This window comes from Tigriopus californicus, chromosome 12, assembly GCF_007210705.1.
Source record: "Tigriopus californicus strain San Diego chromosome 12, Tcal_SD_v2.1, whole genome shotgun sequence".
In the NCBI taxonomy this organism is placed as follows: Eukaryota; Metazoa; Arthropoda; class Copepoda; order Harpacticoida; family Harpacticidae; genus Tigriopus; species Tigriopus californicus.
This window is the reverse complement of record NC_081451.1, coordinates 13,063,522-13,077,161: the sequence shown is the minus strand read 5'-3', so window position 1 is coordinate 13,077,161 and position 13,640 is coordinate 13,063,522. Positions and strand designations below refer to the sequence as shown.

At 38.9% G+C, this 13,640-nt stretch overlaps 1 protein-coding gene across 1 annotated transcript in view; it reads right to left on the bottom strand.

Moving 5' to 3' along the window:
- Nucleotides 1-13,640, bottom strand: part of LOC131892315 (uncharacterized) — a 19,924-nt gene that overhangs the window by 1,503 nt on the left and 4,781 nt on the right. The window contains exons 2-4 of the mRNA XM_059242121.1: nucleotides 8,235-8,434; nucleotides 2,654-2,821; nucleotides 38-600 (exon numbers count right to left, since the gene is read on the bottom strand). Coding sequence (XP_059098104.1) covers nucleotides 38-600; nucleotides 2,654-2,821; nucleotides 8,235-8,434 — 931 coding nt within the window. The remainder of the gene's footprint in view (nucleotides 1-37; nucleotides 601-2,653; nucleotides 2,822-8,234; nucleotides 8,435-13,640) is intronic.

The window sequence follows — 13,640 nt, the reverse complement described above, 5'->3', positions numbered from 1 at the left end:
ATTTGGGGTTGCTCCCGGTCAAATCCATTTTCATCACCTGTGCGAAGGATTGTGCGGGTGCAATCATACGCGACATACAGAACAGATTTTGTCTCAAGCGTAAGATGACCCCATACACAAGAGACGTGTGAAAGTCATATTGCGGAGCCCTTTTCCATCCTGCATGGAGTTGGGAGAGATTTAAGGCATAAGAGTCACTGGTCTGTGTGGATCCTCCAAAGCAGACGATCACGTTGACCTCCACAAGACCACAAACCGCAGCGTAGACCGGTTGAGGGTAATTTGGCAGTAGCCGCCAATTCATATCCTCTGAGTGTAGGATCATGACGGAGTTGAGAGTGGCTGATTGTTCGCTATACCCTCCAACGACCACCACAGTACTTTGGTTCACGACCACTGTGGAATGAGACCTCCGAGCAGGATTCAGCGTGGGTCCTTGCTCCCATTGGTTGCTTTGCATGTTCAGGATCTCCACAACTCCGTGATCGACAGTTGATGAATGGCGTCCTCCAATAGCAATTGGCTGACCCTCTAAAAGGCTCAGTGTACCCTCTTGATGGCGTGTGGTCATGGGAGGCAAGGATGTCCATTGGTTAGTGCCTGTAGAAAGAAGAGCGAGTCTTGATATCAATGCCAGTTTTGAGTCCATCTATGAACCAATTGCATAATTCACCTCAATTTGATTATTTCACAAATTAGGACACAAGCACCTCATGTGTAAGGTATAAGATGGTGAATATATCGGGTCGCCAGTTTATATTTAAGGGTCCTAGACATGGCACTTGGTATGGGAAATGATTGTCTCGAAGAAGGTTTGCAAATCTCTTTACAAGGTAGCCGGAACAAGATCAAGTCATTCTTTCTTGAACTAATATGATTTCTTTTTTCCGTGGAAGTGGAAAGCTTGAATAACTGGTTAAAACTGAAATATATTTGATTATTTTTTTCATCGCTTTTCCTTGTCGTCATTTGTTCAAAAACGAATCGTGTATATCTTGCACATATACACCTTGTATACCTTGTCACAAAATTCGAATTTCAAATGGGGACCTTTTTGATGGCGCATCTTGTGCTTATTGTTTAATAGGAAAATATTATCAATTGCACAGCTTTCTATTCCTAAGATCCAAAGTAAAGGTAGGAGCACAAAAATGATTCGCTTAGATATGTAAAACTTTGAAGTTGTCTCCAACAACGCAACTGTTTATCTTTCTATTTCTTCAACGTTTGTCCTTGTTTGGGCGCCATATACAGATGGAATTCTAAGAATACGATTTCAACCACCATTCCGAGAAGTTCTTCCCTTTCGGGGCATTGAAGTAGGAAAAGAAGACGACGGCATGACCGCTTTTTGGAAGTTCCCTTGAAGAGCTTTAGGGGCTTGATAGCTCTTTGTTAGGGGATTAGAATAAAGCTCTCTTTAGAAAGAAAAAAACTGTCCATCAAAAATTGCATTTTTATGAATTGCCACAGTTTTCACTCATCGCTTATGCGTAATACTTATGCGTGAAATACACTTTAAAGCCTCAAAAACTTGTTTTTGAACTCATTTTTGTGAATCACAAGTTTCCTGATTTTGCAAACGATTTTTCCAAAAGAGTGAAAACCTTTTTGTATTAATATTATTTGTTTTTGTTTTGGTTTGTTATTGCCTTCATTGCATCGAAAAGTAGACCAGGGACCTCCCCAAAGAGAGTGCTGACTGATCAGTCAGGAGTTACTTAAAGGACCCAATAGTACTTTCCAATGAGCGGAGGAAGCGCCCTCTGCTTCATCTAGGTTCAGACAAACAAACACTCTAACAGACTTTATTGAAAAAATGAATAGTTGAAGTAAATCAAAATTATCAGGAGAACAATGCATGGCTGAAGCACTGTGACACAATGAAAAGTCACCAAATTTTTTGGGAGACGTTTCAAATTCCAAAATTTTTCACAATGTTCTGAATAGGAATTGAACATAAAGTTGTTTAATATATTATTAATATGACGGCAAGACTTTTGCAACCATCATTTCCAACTATATAGTACTAGAAACAGCGCAGTTTCTCAAGGTTTTGATGACTAACTTTAAATACATGACTTTGCTTTATATACCTGTAGCTTTTTTAGCACAACTTAATGGAAAAAGATTATGATGAAGAGTCGTTGGAATGCTACAAGTATATAATGTAGGGTATTATAAAGCCCTCTGTTAAACCCTCTTTATATGTCAAAAGTGCTAGCAATTTACTCTTGAAAGGTCACTAAGAAGAATTGGTTGTGTAATTATGGCGTTAGCGTGAATCATCAAGAACGTATTCTGCGAAAAATACCTTTTTAAAGTCAGGCATCTTAAAACATAGTTTCATGACTCTATTTTTGTTTTTCCTCTTCAAGAGGAGGTAAAACATAATGAAAAGAACTATTATCATCGAAATTGAAAATAAAACTATTAAGATTAAATATTTATGGAAGATCACAATTGGGAAAATCATCAAAATTATCATTGGACATTTTCATGTCTTGAAAAGTAGATTTGTGCTCGCCATCATGTAAACTTCCTTTAGGTCATCTTGAGTTCAATACTGCAAAGTGCGCAATATTTCCTCTAATTCTTTTTTGGATAAATACCGATTTGCAGACAAAGGCGTGATGCAGAAATATTTACTCACTTTGGTGCCAAATGTTGCAAACCAGGGCGGTTTCCAAACAAACCACCAAGGCCTGGCCCATTTGGATTTGCAGGGATGACTTGGAGATAACAGGGATCGTGATTGGATCAACTCCTGGGACTGACGCTGAGAAGAGTTTGCCGTGTTGCAATTCAACCACAGTCAGCTCTGCAATTTTAAAACAATCGTGAAAATGGATAAACACACGTTTATGATGGAAAGTCACTGCCAAGGGATGCAGAAAGGGGTGTGACGCCCATTCAAAGGCTTACTACATTTTTTGAAGGGTGATAGTTGAATAGCGATCATTGGTTAGTGTTTTCCATACAATCAAAAAATGTTGCGGCACCCTGATTTTGGGCATTTTGTGTAGGGAGAACTTAGACAAACATGACAACCAAATCGCATCACCAACAAAATAAATCTTCAGTAATCGAGTTATTTGGCGCGAGTAGCGCTACAAAGCTCAGAAAAATGTCATGATAGGTGTACTTCGGTCAATCTATTATCTTCTTGGCTCAGTATCAGAATTTTGTTTGCTTCAACAAGCCAGTAAATTGAAATAAATAACAAAGCTAAATGCATGCACGGTGCATCTTGGCTGGACATGTTGTTTTAATTTTCTCTTATGAGAACTGAGTTTCAGGGGTATAATGTTCACTTTCATTCATGCAAAGGAAACCAAACAAAAGTAAGGTTACTTCAATCACTTAACAAGGGGAAAAGAAATTTGTGAGCAAAATGTTATTAAATACTTTATGCATTGCAACTTTGGCTTTAAGATGGACATTAAAGGATGAAACAAAACAGTTCAATTTGCAGTTTAATTGATTTTTAATCGTTTATCAGTTTACTAATGGCTTGGATCGTTTTGCAATTACACCTCACCCACAGAGTGGCAGAAAATACGCTGAGGTGCGACAGTTTCGACAAAAGAGACACATTTTTTGCTCGCATCCTTAATGTTTAGTCCAGCACCGAGAAACTTGGGTAGCACCACGTTCAAAGCCGTTCTCTCCTAACTTTTCGACCACATTCACATCCAGTAGAACTATTATCAAATGCCTCAAAAACCACCAATTACTTGGCTCATCCAAACATACTCAATTACTTTTTTACCACCAAACATGAATGCTGGCCTAAACATTAAGGACGTAAGGAAAAATGTGACTTTTGCGTTTCATCCTTTGAATGAATGAATGACTTATTTATTTCTGGTCGCAGGAACACGAGATATGCAGTTTTAAATCCGTATGGTTCCTATTGATCGACCTTACGGATTGTTATATTCCACGTCCTAAAAAGATATGTTTCACAATGTCTTTGTTGCTTCTTTGGATTCATATTTGTTATTACTGAGTAGATAGGTCCCAGTTCTTGATTATACTTTTCACTTTAGTTTTGCTTTCTTCCTCCTTGATGTGCACAGGCAGTCTTTCCCAAATTTCAACAAATCGGGTAATAATTGACTTCTTGGTTGCTTGGGGAGGGTAGGCTCTGGACGATCTTTGGCGCGTGTTCTTTTCACCAACATGAACTTCTATTCGTCCGCTGTAAGGGGATGATTTAACCAGTCTCTTCCACAATGCCAAGCCAGCAAAGCTATCGCACGCATTACAATAACGTCTAAAGAAACTTGATTTGTTTTCTGTAGAAGCTCTTTATATTCCACGTGTTTTCTTCTTGGTATATTCAAGGCGGCTTTCATGGCCGCGGAGTGGAGAGAATTTATCTTCCTCAAGACTGGATCATTCGAGTCGAGTGCGTCTGAAATGACCTCAACTCCGTACTTGAGTTTTGATGTAAAAAGTGTTTCAATCATTTCCGCGACCACCACTGATGGAAGCTTCCAAGCTAAGCGACGCACAATCCCGATTCTGTTCCGTAACTAGGGCTCCAAATTATTCAGATGGCACTTCCAAGATAGATTTTTGCTGAAAGTGAAACCGAGAATCACTTCGGCAGTTGTTTCTTCCATTAGAGCGTCTTCTATTTGCAATGGCTCTTCCATGGATCTCCCAAACATAAGAAACTTTGTTTTTTGATGCATTGGCAGCGAGGCGAGAAGCTTTCATGAACTATAGGATTTCAGCTGCCGATACCCTCAAGCCTTGACGTACTTCTTCTTTTGTTTTGGCTGATGTGTAGCATGTTATATCGTCAGCGTAGGCTAATAACGAACTATTTGACACCCATTCCTCCAGATCGGCTACCATCACAAGAAAAAGCATCGGGGAGATCTTTGATCCTTGTGGGCTTCCAATTTTCATACTGATAAGCTCTGATTTCATCCCCTCAAACTCTGAACACTGCGTTCTTCCTTTCAGGTATGATCTGATAAGTGATGTCACATTATTAGACATACCGTATGTGATCAGCTTTGCAATGAGCAAGTCAGCGTTCAAGGTGTCAAAAGCGTCTGAAAGATCAAAACAGAGTGCTCCACAGTGGAGACCATCCTGACGAGCCTTCGTCCAGTCATGATGAATTGCTCCCGCCGCTTGAATTTTCGAAAGACCGGGCCGAAATCCGTATTGTGACTTGGGCAATATTCCTCTCTTCTCAAGATGCTTAGCCAGTTGTATCAGAATGATCTCTTCCAAAGGCTTACTTGCTGCTGGAAGAATACACACCGGTCGGTAGTTTTCAGCATTGTCCTTTTCTTTCTTTTTATGTTGCGGTAGTACTCTTCCTCGTTTCCACACTTCTGGTATTTCTCCTTCCCTGATCACTTCATTTATTACATGTGTTAGTGGAGCGGCCAAGATCTCGGGTGTCAGTTTTAGAGCAACTGGTGCAATCCCAAAAATGTCTGGGCACTTCGACCTCTTCATCATGGTATTATTGCCTTGATGATAACCCCCTCTTCCACAGTCTTGAATGCAAAATCATTTTTTGGCAGTCGGAGTTGTCTAGCTCTATTTCGAGCTCCCATGAGGGGATCTGTTGTTCAACCTTTGAAAGAAAAAATCTGTTGAAATGTTTTGTGGTGTCGTTGATGTCAAGCACCCGTCCATTGGATTTGATTGTATTCGACGTTACTTTGCCACACCCCGTGATTTCCTTGACAACTTTCCAGACCCCGTGTGGATTTGTTTCTACCCTTTTTCTGATGTTCGAGATACTTTCAATTTGAGCTTGTCGATTGCATTGCTTTCGAAGGTTCTTTAGCTTCCCTTTCTTATTCTTGCTTCTGGCGTTGTCCCTGAGACGTCGTAGTTTGCACAACTGAACCCTTGGTTTGGGTGATCTCTTTGGCTTTATCCTGATAAACTTCAGAGGTGCGTGCTTGTTTAAGACCTTCAACAATAGCTCGTTGAACTTTTCCGTCTTCATCTGATTTTCTCCATCAGCCAGTAAAAGTCACCTGTCAGTAAAAGTCGTCCACTTGTACTGTTTTCGACCATTTTAATGAGGCCAGAAATCGTTTCTGTTTGTGTATTGTTCTATTCTCGTTATATGTTGTCAACAGTTGTTTTTCGTCCTCCTTTTTCTTCTAGACAAAGCCATACCTCTGGGCGGGGAATGCCGAGATGAAGTTGAGTCACGTTCTGAAAAAATCCATTTTGGCCAAGAGTGCAAGATCGCTTTTATTGCATTGATGAGTGTATGTCTGAAAATTTTGAAGTGTAAACTGTGTATCACAATAGTCATCAAGGTCTATTTCCTGGAGAAAGACAATGTCAGCCTTGAGCTCTGGGATAAGATGGTCCCTCATTTTCTTTGTTGTATAAGCCACTGCAAATATTCCATGACAGAAATCAGATCCCATCATTTCCTTGCCCTTCAGAGCCATGGTTGTTATTCTTGTTTATTGTGCCTCCTCGGCCGTCCATTGCAGGACGGGGTTTTCTTTACCAATCACGAAGTACGAGTACTGTCGCCCGTTTTTGACTTGTCCCGTGCTTCCTCCCATTTCTTATCCAGATTTTCCATTTGATCTTTAGTCATGTCAGGGTCGATTCTGTATTTTGTCACAATTCCCGATTCAGCATTTTTCTTATTTTGTTCTCAGAGGACTTTATTTGACCTTAGAGCTTGATCTCGGAGATTTTGAGATGAAAGCCTGACCAACAGAGGCCGAAAGTCCCTCCCGTCGTCCCTTTTTCCCAGCCTTCGCACCGCTAGGATGGAACTTTTGAAGGTGTCCGGCAATCCTGCTCTCTTGGCCACCTTCAGGATCTCCCCCTCCTCATAGGTCTTTCGCTTGTTTGGGTCTTCTTCCTTCAGCTCTTTGATACCTCTGAACACTAGGTTCTGTTTTCTGTCTTGCATCTCTGCCATACACTGTATAACATTGCCAGGGATGACAATTAGATTTTCCTTCAATGTTTCAGCAAAAGTCTTGCTCTCGCAGTGAACCTTAACAGTCTCTGCCTTGTGTTTCTTGACCTGCATCATGTTCTCAAAACTTTCATATTCATCTTAAAGCCCAAGTGGCAATGCACATAGTATTTGATAACATTTTGCTCCCGAAAATTGCTGTGCCTGTCAGATGGTTTTAGGAGCCGTGTGAAGTTTATTCAAGTTTGCATTTCAAAAAGCCGACATTGTCAACACCTAAACCTCGTTTGCCTTTTTAATTTGTCTACATTGCTGCATTTTTATTCCTCAGAAAATCATAGTGATTAACTTTAGTTCTAGTTTAATTGCTTTATCGAAATTCTAGCGCACATGAAAAACTGATTTGCCAAAAAGCAATTGGGTTTCACCTTCTTGACGTCATTGCTCAAAGTAAACAATGGTCACGTGACTTTGAAACCCAAAAGTATGACATTGTCTCCAAATATTCTGTTATGGTTGATGCTTGAAACGGTCATAATTCAGTAAGTAGGTCTTTTCGAGGCAGCGCATGAACACAAAAAAAGAAAAGGGAAGAAAGTGAACATACGTACAATTTGCTAATTTTTGTTCAGTGTAAGTGTCACTTTCGAGTGTCAAGAAGCCAAGTATGATCTTGGAATTGCAAACAACTTGCATAATGAACATTTGTACCTTCATTCAATATTTCACAAAAAGATGCCAATGAATTTGAATATTGTAAAAAAAGTTTAATCAATAAATGTTTCAAATGCATGTAGATTTATTTGTGTTTCCGTTTTATCACGTTAAAATATTTGCCATCACAAAAAAGTATTTGGATGTAATTGGGATGCACATCTATAAAAATATTTTTCTTGTAAAATCTTGCTAAATCTAATTAGTTATATGGGTTTTTAACGATCAATTTTTCATGGTTTTTAGCTCCAAAAGCGGCAGGTATATCTCAACTTAAATTCCCAAAAAATATCAATGCAAAGTTTTAACATCACAAAAACAAAATGTTATTTTGCAATTTATTGCATAATCTCAAAATGCATCAAAATGTTGTATAACCTTTCTGAAAATCTATCAAAACTACTTTTAATAGTTAGCAGTTGTCCTAAATCTCATTTGTTACACGTCATCAACCATGCAAAAATTCTTGCAGAGGATCTCGTAACTTAAAAGCAAAATGAGCAATTATTCGCATAAAATATTACGTCATGCATCAATAAGTTGGAGATGAAAAAGGTCGATTATCAGAATGAGACTTTCTTACCTGGTTGATAATTAATTACAACAGTGCTCCTCAAATATATTGTAAAATTATCTGTCCTCGGCTTTTCCAAACATCTTGCAATACTTTTTGGATGTGAAATCCGCTCACATACTGATCCAGCTTCATTACATTTGACACCAACATATTTGGGTTGGTTCTCAGGTATAGAGCATAATCCCGCAATTACTAATAGGTTGGACCTATGCCGACAAAAATGGATTTGATAGTTTTCTTGGGTCACACAAAATACTCAAGAATTAAAAATGTGTATGCTTAGCTTAAGCATGAATGCCTTGAGTATGGACGGGCACGCTTGGGTCAGGAATAAAATATTCAAACCATAGGGGAAGATAGAGCCGCCTTGTTCGAAGTTTTGCCCACGGGGGTCAGACCGTGGGTCGGACACGACTTTCCAGTTGAATTTCGAGCGCAATTTCGTGACGTCAGTCAGCAGGGTGTTCAAAAAGCCCTATCAAATTTCCAGAGAAATTCCCAAACACAAATTGGCATTTTTCTACCCTAAAAAGTCATAGGGAACAACTTTAATCTTACTGTTTCATGGAATTCAAGTCCACATCAAAAACTTACATACCTAAAAACATTATAAAAGCTAAAATTTTAAAAAACCTAATCAATGTAAATTAGGAGCACATTTAGTTAGCACTTGAAAAAGTAATTTACGATATCATCTATTTCACTGCTACTTATTTACATCGGATTTAGTGGTCCAAATTTCATCGTTTTTAGCTCCAAAATGCCCCGGTTATATGTTAATTCAATTTCCCAAAGATATAATATCGATTTTCATTATCCCAAAAATGAAAGATTATTTTTCCATTTCTTGCATAATTTCAAATTAACTTAAACACTTATACAACCATATCTAAAACCCTCAAAAAGCAGATTTTTGAAAATTCATTTTTAAAAGTGTCCAAGGTACATTTAGTTGAGTGGTCAGTGAAAATTTCACAAATATCAATGAAACCTTAAAGAAATTATTTTCAATCAGTTTCAACAAAGTCTTCAAGAAACGACAAAATCTGTAACATTGTTTGTTGTATGTATTGTCTTCAGAATTCTAGTGAATGCATAACTAAATGGACACATGATGATTGTAAAACACATTTTCAAAGATTACACTTTTAGTGTGTTTTAAGTGACATTATATCGCATTTTTATCTATTATGAGACTATGTAAGAAGAGGAAAATTAATCTTTTGTATTTGTGATGTTGAAAATCGATATTAATTCTTTCGGAAATTGAATTAACATATAACAGGGGCATTTGAGGGCTAAAAACGATGAAATTTGGACCACTAAATTCCATGTAACTAAGTAACGGTGAACCAGATGATCTCATAACTTACATTCAAGAGCTAACTAAATGTGTTCCCAACTTATATTGGGTAGGTTTTTGAAAATTTTAGTTTTTATAATGTTTTTAGGCATGCAAGTTTTTATGTGGGCTAGAATTTCATAAAGCAATAAAATCAAAATTGTTTCACATGATTTTCTGAGAGAGAAAAATGCCAAGGTGTGGTTGGGAATTTCCATTAAAACTTTAAAGGATATTTTTACCACTGAGTCAGCGTATGAGGTCCCCGAAGGTAAAGCCTAACGATACAGTTTTCTTAAATAATGGCATCAATTTTGATGATATTGGTCTGAAAGTTTATAAATTATGATGATTTGATCAGTAACTTGCAATGAGAGGGCCAGAAAGATTACAAATTTCATGTCTGTCATAGTCAATTCTAATGTCAAGTCGAGGTAAAGCTTTATAATTTGTTCCTTGAATTATGTCGTATTGGGGAAACCCACCTCAAATAGCAAATATACAATCTCATCCATGACATGTATGGTCATTTTAAGCAAAGTAGCCTTCATCATTATGTAATAAATTTAAAAAATCGTATTTTGATGATTTGGCTAGTCTATGGTCTAATACTATTATCTTCCAATCTTTCAACTCATAAACCAAAAAATATGAAGTATAGGATTTGACCAAACTAAAAATGACTGTGAATTATGACTTTGTCATAGATTGAATTACTAATGGCACTTTTTCTCACGATTTTGTTGAATAGACTTCAAGACATTGGGATCCAAGGCAAGGTTCTCAATTGGATAAGAAGCTTCATTCAAGATAGGAAGCAAGTTGTTAAGGTTGAAGGGCTGCTTAGACGCATACATGACGTCAAACCAGGTGTTCCCCAGGGCTCCATCTCAGGGCCCCTCCTTTTTATAATATTCGCTGCCCCGTTTCAAAAGCTTAGTATCACTGTCAGTCTCTCTTCTTATAGTGACGATAAGAAGTTAGTTTCTGGTAGGAATGGCCAAGATTCCATTACCCTTGCAAAGGACTCAGATCGAATCTACTCTTGGGTAACTGACAGTAATATGGCCCTGAACAGAAAAAAAATCCGCCCAATGACATTTGGGTCAACTCCTTTAAATACTCCACTAGTAGATAATTGAGGTTAAGATAGTGAGCAGGTCTCATCTATGAAAGATTTAGGTGTAGTCCTCCAAAATAATGGAAAGTTCAATGAATATATCCAGTTGAAGGTAGGTAAAGCCTTTCAAATGTGTGGTTGAATATATCGCACGTTGAAGTCCAGAGATAGCATCACGATGCTGAATCTGTACAAGTCGATTGTCCAGCCACATCTTGAATATGCTTCACCTATTTGGGCTCCGATCAATTGAGTAGGTTCGCAAAAGGTCGAACAAGTCCAAAAATGATTCACTAGGTACATTGGGAGAGACTGAAAAAGTTGGGACTGTACAGTGTTCAGAGAAGGTACGAAAGGTATCTGATACTGTACGTTTTCAAAAGCATTCATGAGCTTTGTCCCAACCCAGAATTTAGGGTCAATTCTAGTGACCGTAGAGGCTTAATGTGCGTTTTGAGAGCACCTTTAAGCCCTCGAGAATCCAGGCTAGTTAAAACAATGAAGTCCAGCTCTCTTCTTCCTCGGGCTCCTTCATTATTTGATTTGCTTCTCTCTAATATTCGTAGGGAATAGGAATTGACGGAGTATAACTAAGAAGTTGCATCTGTACTCAGCTCCAGAGACTTTTCAGCTTGTCTATGCTGGCACACTGGTGTATGCTATGCACTTCCCTAAGTCCCTTTTGACTCTGCACGGCTTCCTGTGTCCTGACTCCAATCGTTGACTTCTACTGTCCTTATTCAAAATGGATCAACTAACCTCCCAGCAGTCTAACAAAATTGACCATCGTTCACCCAACGAGTAGAGCTTCCCGATCGGAGATCTTTTCACTTTGGATGTTCCAACGTGACTGTCTTTTTGGTTGAACTTCCCTTACCACGTTGACTTCCGCCTCTTCTCCATGGAGGCTAACTGGGTTGTCTCAGGGCCTTTTGTGGACGGTGGCGGCTTCTTCTGTAAACTGTTGCACTTGAACGACATCTGACCGCAACAGGGATTGTTACATACCAATGTTAAGGATTGACCTCCTTTCGTCAGGCTAGCCATACTGGCCATCAAGGGGTTTCTCGGATTGCCGACAATGGGTTATGTCTGCCTCTTCTGTAAGGTGTGGCATGTGGGCCACATCTGACTATCACTGGGACTGGACGGCAAAGGGTTGACATTTTGTTAACATCGATTCTTGAGGATGAGATTGCTTACTCCGATTCTCTTCCCCCTCTCAAAAAAATCACGGGAATATCGCCTTTGGTGACCAAGGATTTTCGCGATTGCGTCCGATGAATTTCTGAGAATAGATTTCTCGAGAGTGTCATTAAACTTCCCAGCTTTCCCAGACTTCTTACGACGTCTCTGCGAGCATTTGGTTGGGATTTGGTCGACATCTGACCGTTAAACGGACTGCACGATGGGCAGTTCAAAGATTTCCGTGATTTTCACATGACGTTAATATGCACTTCTTACAGACATTTTAATAAACACCGTTCCGTGAACCATCATTCATCCTGTACTTCAATCATTCATATCATATTAGGATGATGTACTCAATTGTGCACGGAACAATACGAACATAAATCAGATCGGCTGACGTAAACTGTCTTGGGTTCACATACAAGTAGAAAAGGCGAACGCGCCAACTACCACGGCCCACTTCCACAGCCGAAACTCTGGGAATATCCCCGTCGTCAGCGATTAATTCACAATTTTGGTCAAGGGACCGATAACTGCCGCATCTATGTTTTTAAGAGTCCGGCTCAGATTCTCCTTGGGCCCAGTCGGAAATCAAACACAAGCAGAAGTTGGTGTTTCCGTGTAGCAGTCCATTATTTTTGCCAACGGTATGATGGTATTGATTTCAGAGACCATTCATCTACTTTGTCCTGGACCACGATTTCAGGATGCTTCAAATTATGATTTATTTAGATTTATTTTTTTGTTGATGTGTGAACTTCCTTACAGCTTCTGGGAATGGGATCCCCAACACTTACAACTAAAAGAGTTTGCGAATTTGGCTAGCCCTTGAAAGTAGGGTTCATATGGATTTTTTGTTAAACACTGACTTTACTTCTGTTACAGGATCAACACCTACACATTCCTTGTGAACGTTTGGGGAGCAAACTATACAATAATGGAGCCCGAAAAAGAAGATAAAACAATTTTTGTATTTTGTACCCCGTATTGGGGAAACCCACCTCAAATAGCAAATATACAATCTCATCCATGACATGTATGGTCATTTTAAGCAAAGTAGCCTTCATCATTATGTAATAAATTTAAAAAATCGTATTTTGATGATTTGGCTAGTCTATGGTCTAATACTATTATCTTCCAATCTTTCAACTCATAAACCAAAAAATATGAAGTATAGGATTTGACCAAACTAAAAATGACTGTGAATTATGACTTTGTCATAGATTGAATTACTAATGGCACTTTTTCTCACGATTTTGTTGAATAGACTTCAAGACATTGGGATCCAAGGCAAGGTTCTCAATTGGATAAGAAGCTTCATTCAAGATAGGAAGCAAGTTGTTAAGGTTGAAGGGCTGCTTAGACGCATACATGACGTCAAACCAGGTGTTCCCCAGGGCTCCATCTCAGGGCCCCTCCTTTTTATAATATTCGCTGCCCCGTTTCAAAAGCTTAGTATCACTGTCAGTCTCTCTTCTTATAGTGACGATAAGAAGTTAGTTTCTGGTAGGAATGGCCAAGATTCCATTACCCTTGCAAAGGACTCAGATCGAATCTACTCTTGGGTAACTGACAGTAATATGGCCCTGAACAGAAAAAAAATCCGCCCAATGACATTTGGGTCAACTCCTTTAAATACTCCACTAGTAGATAATTGAGGTTAAGATAGTGAGCAGGTCTCATCTATGAAAGATTTAGGTGTAGTCCTCCAAAATAATGGAAAGTTCAATGAATATATCCAGTTGAAGGTAGGTAAAGC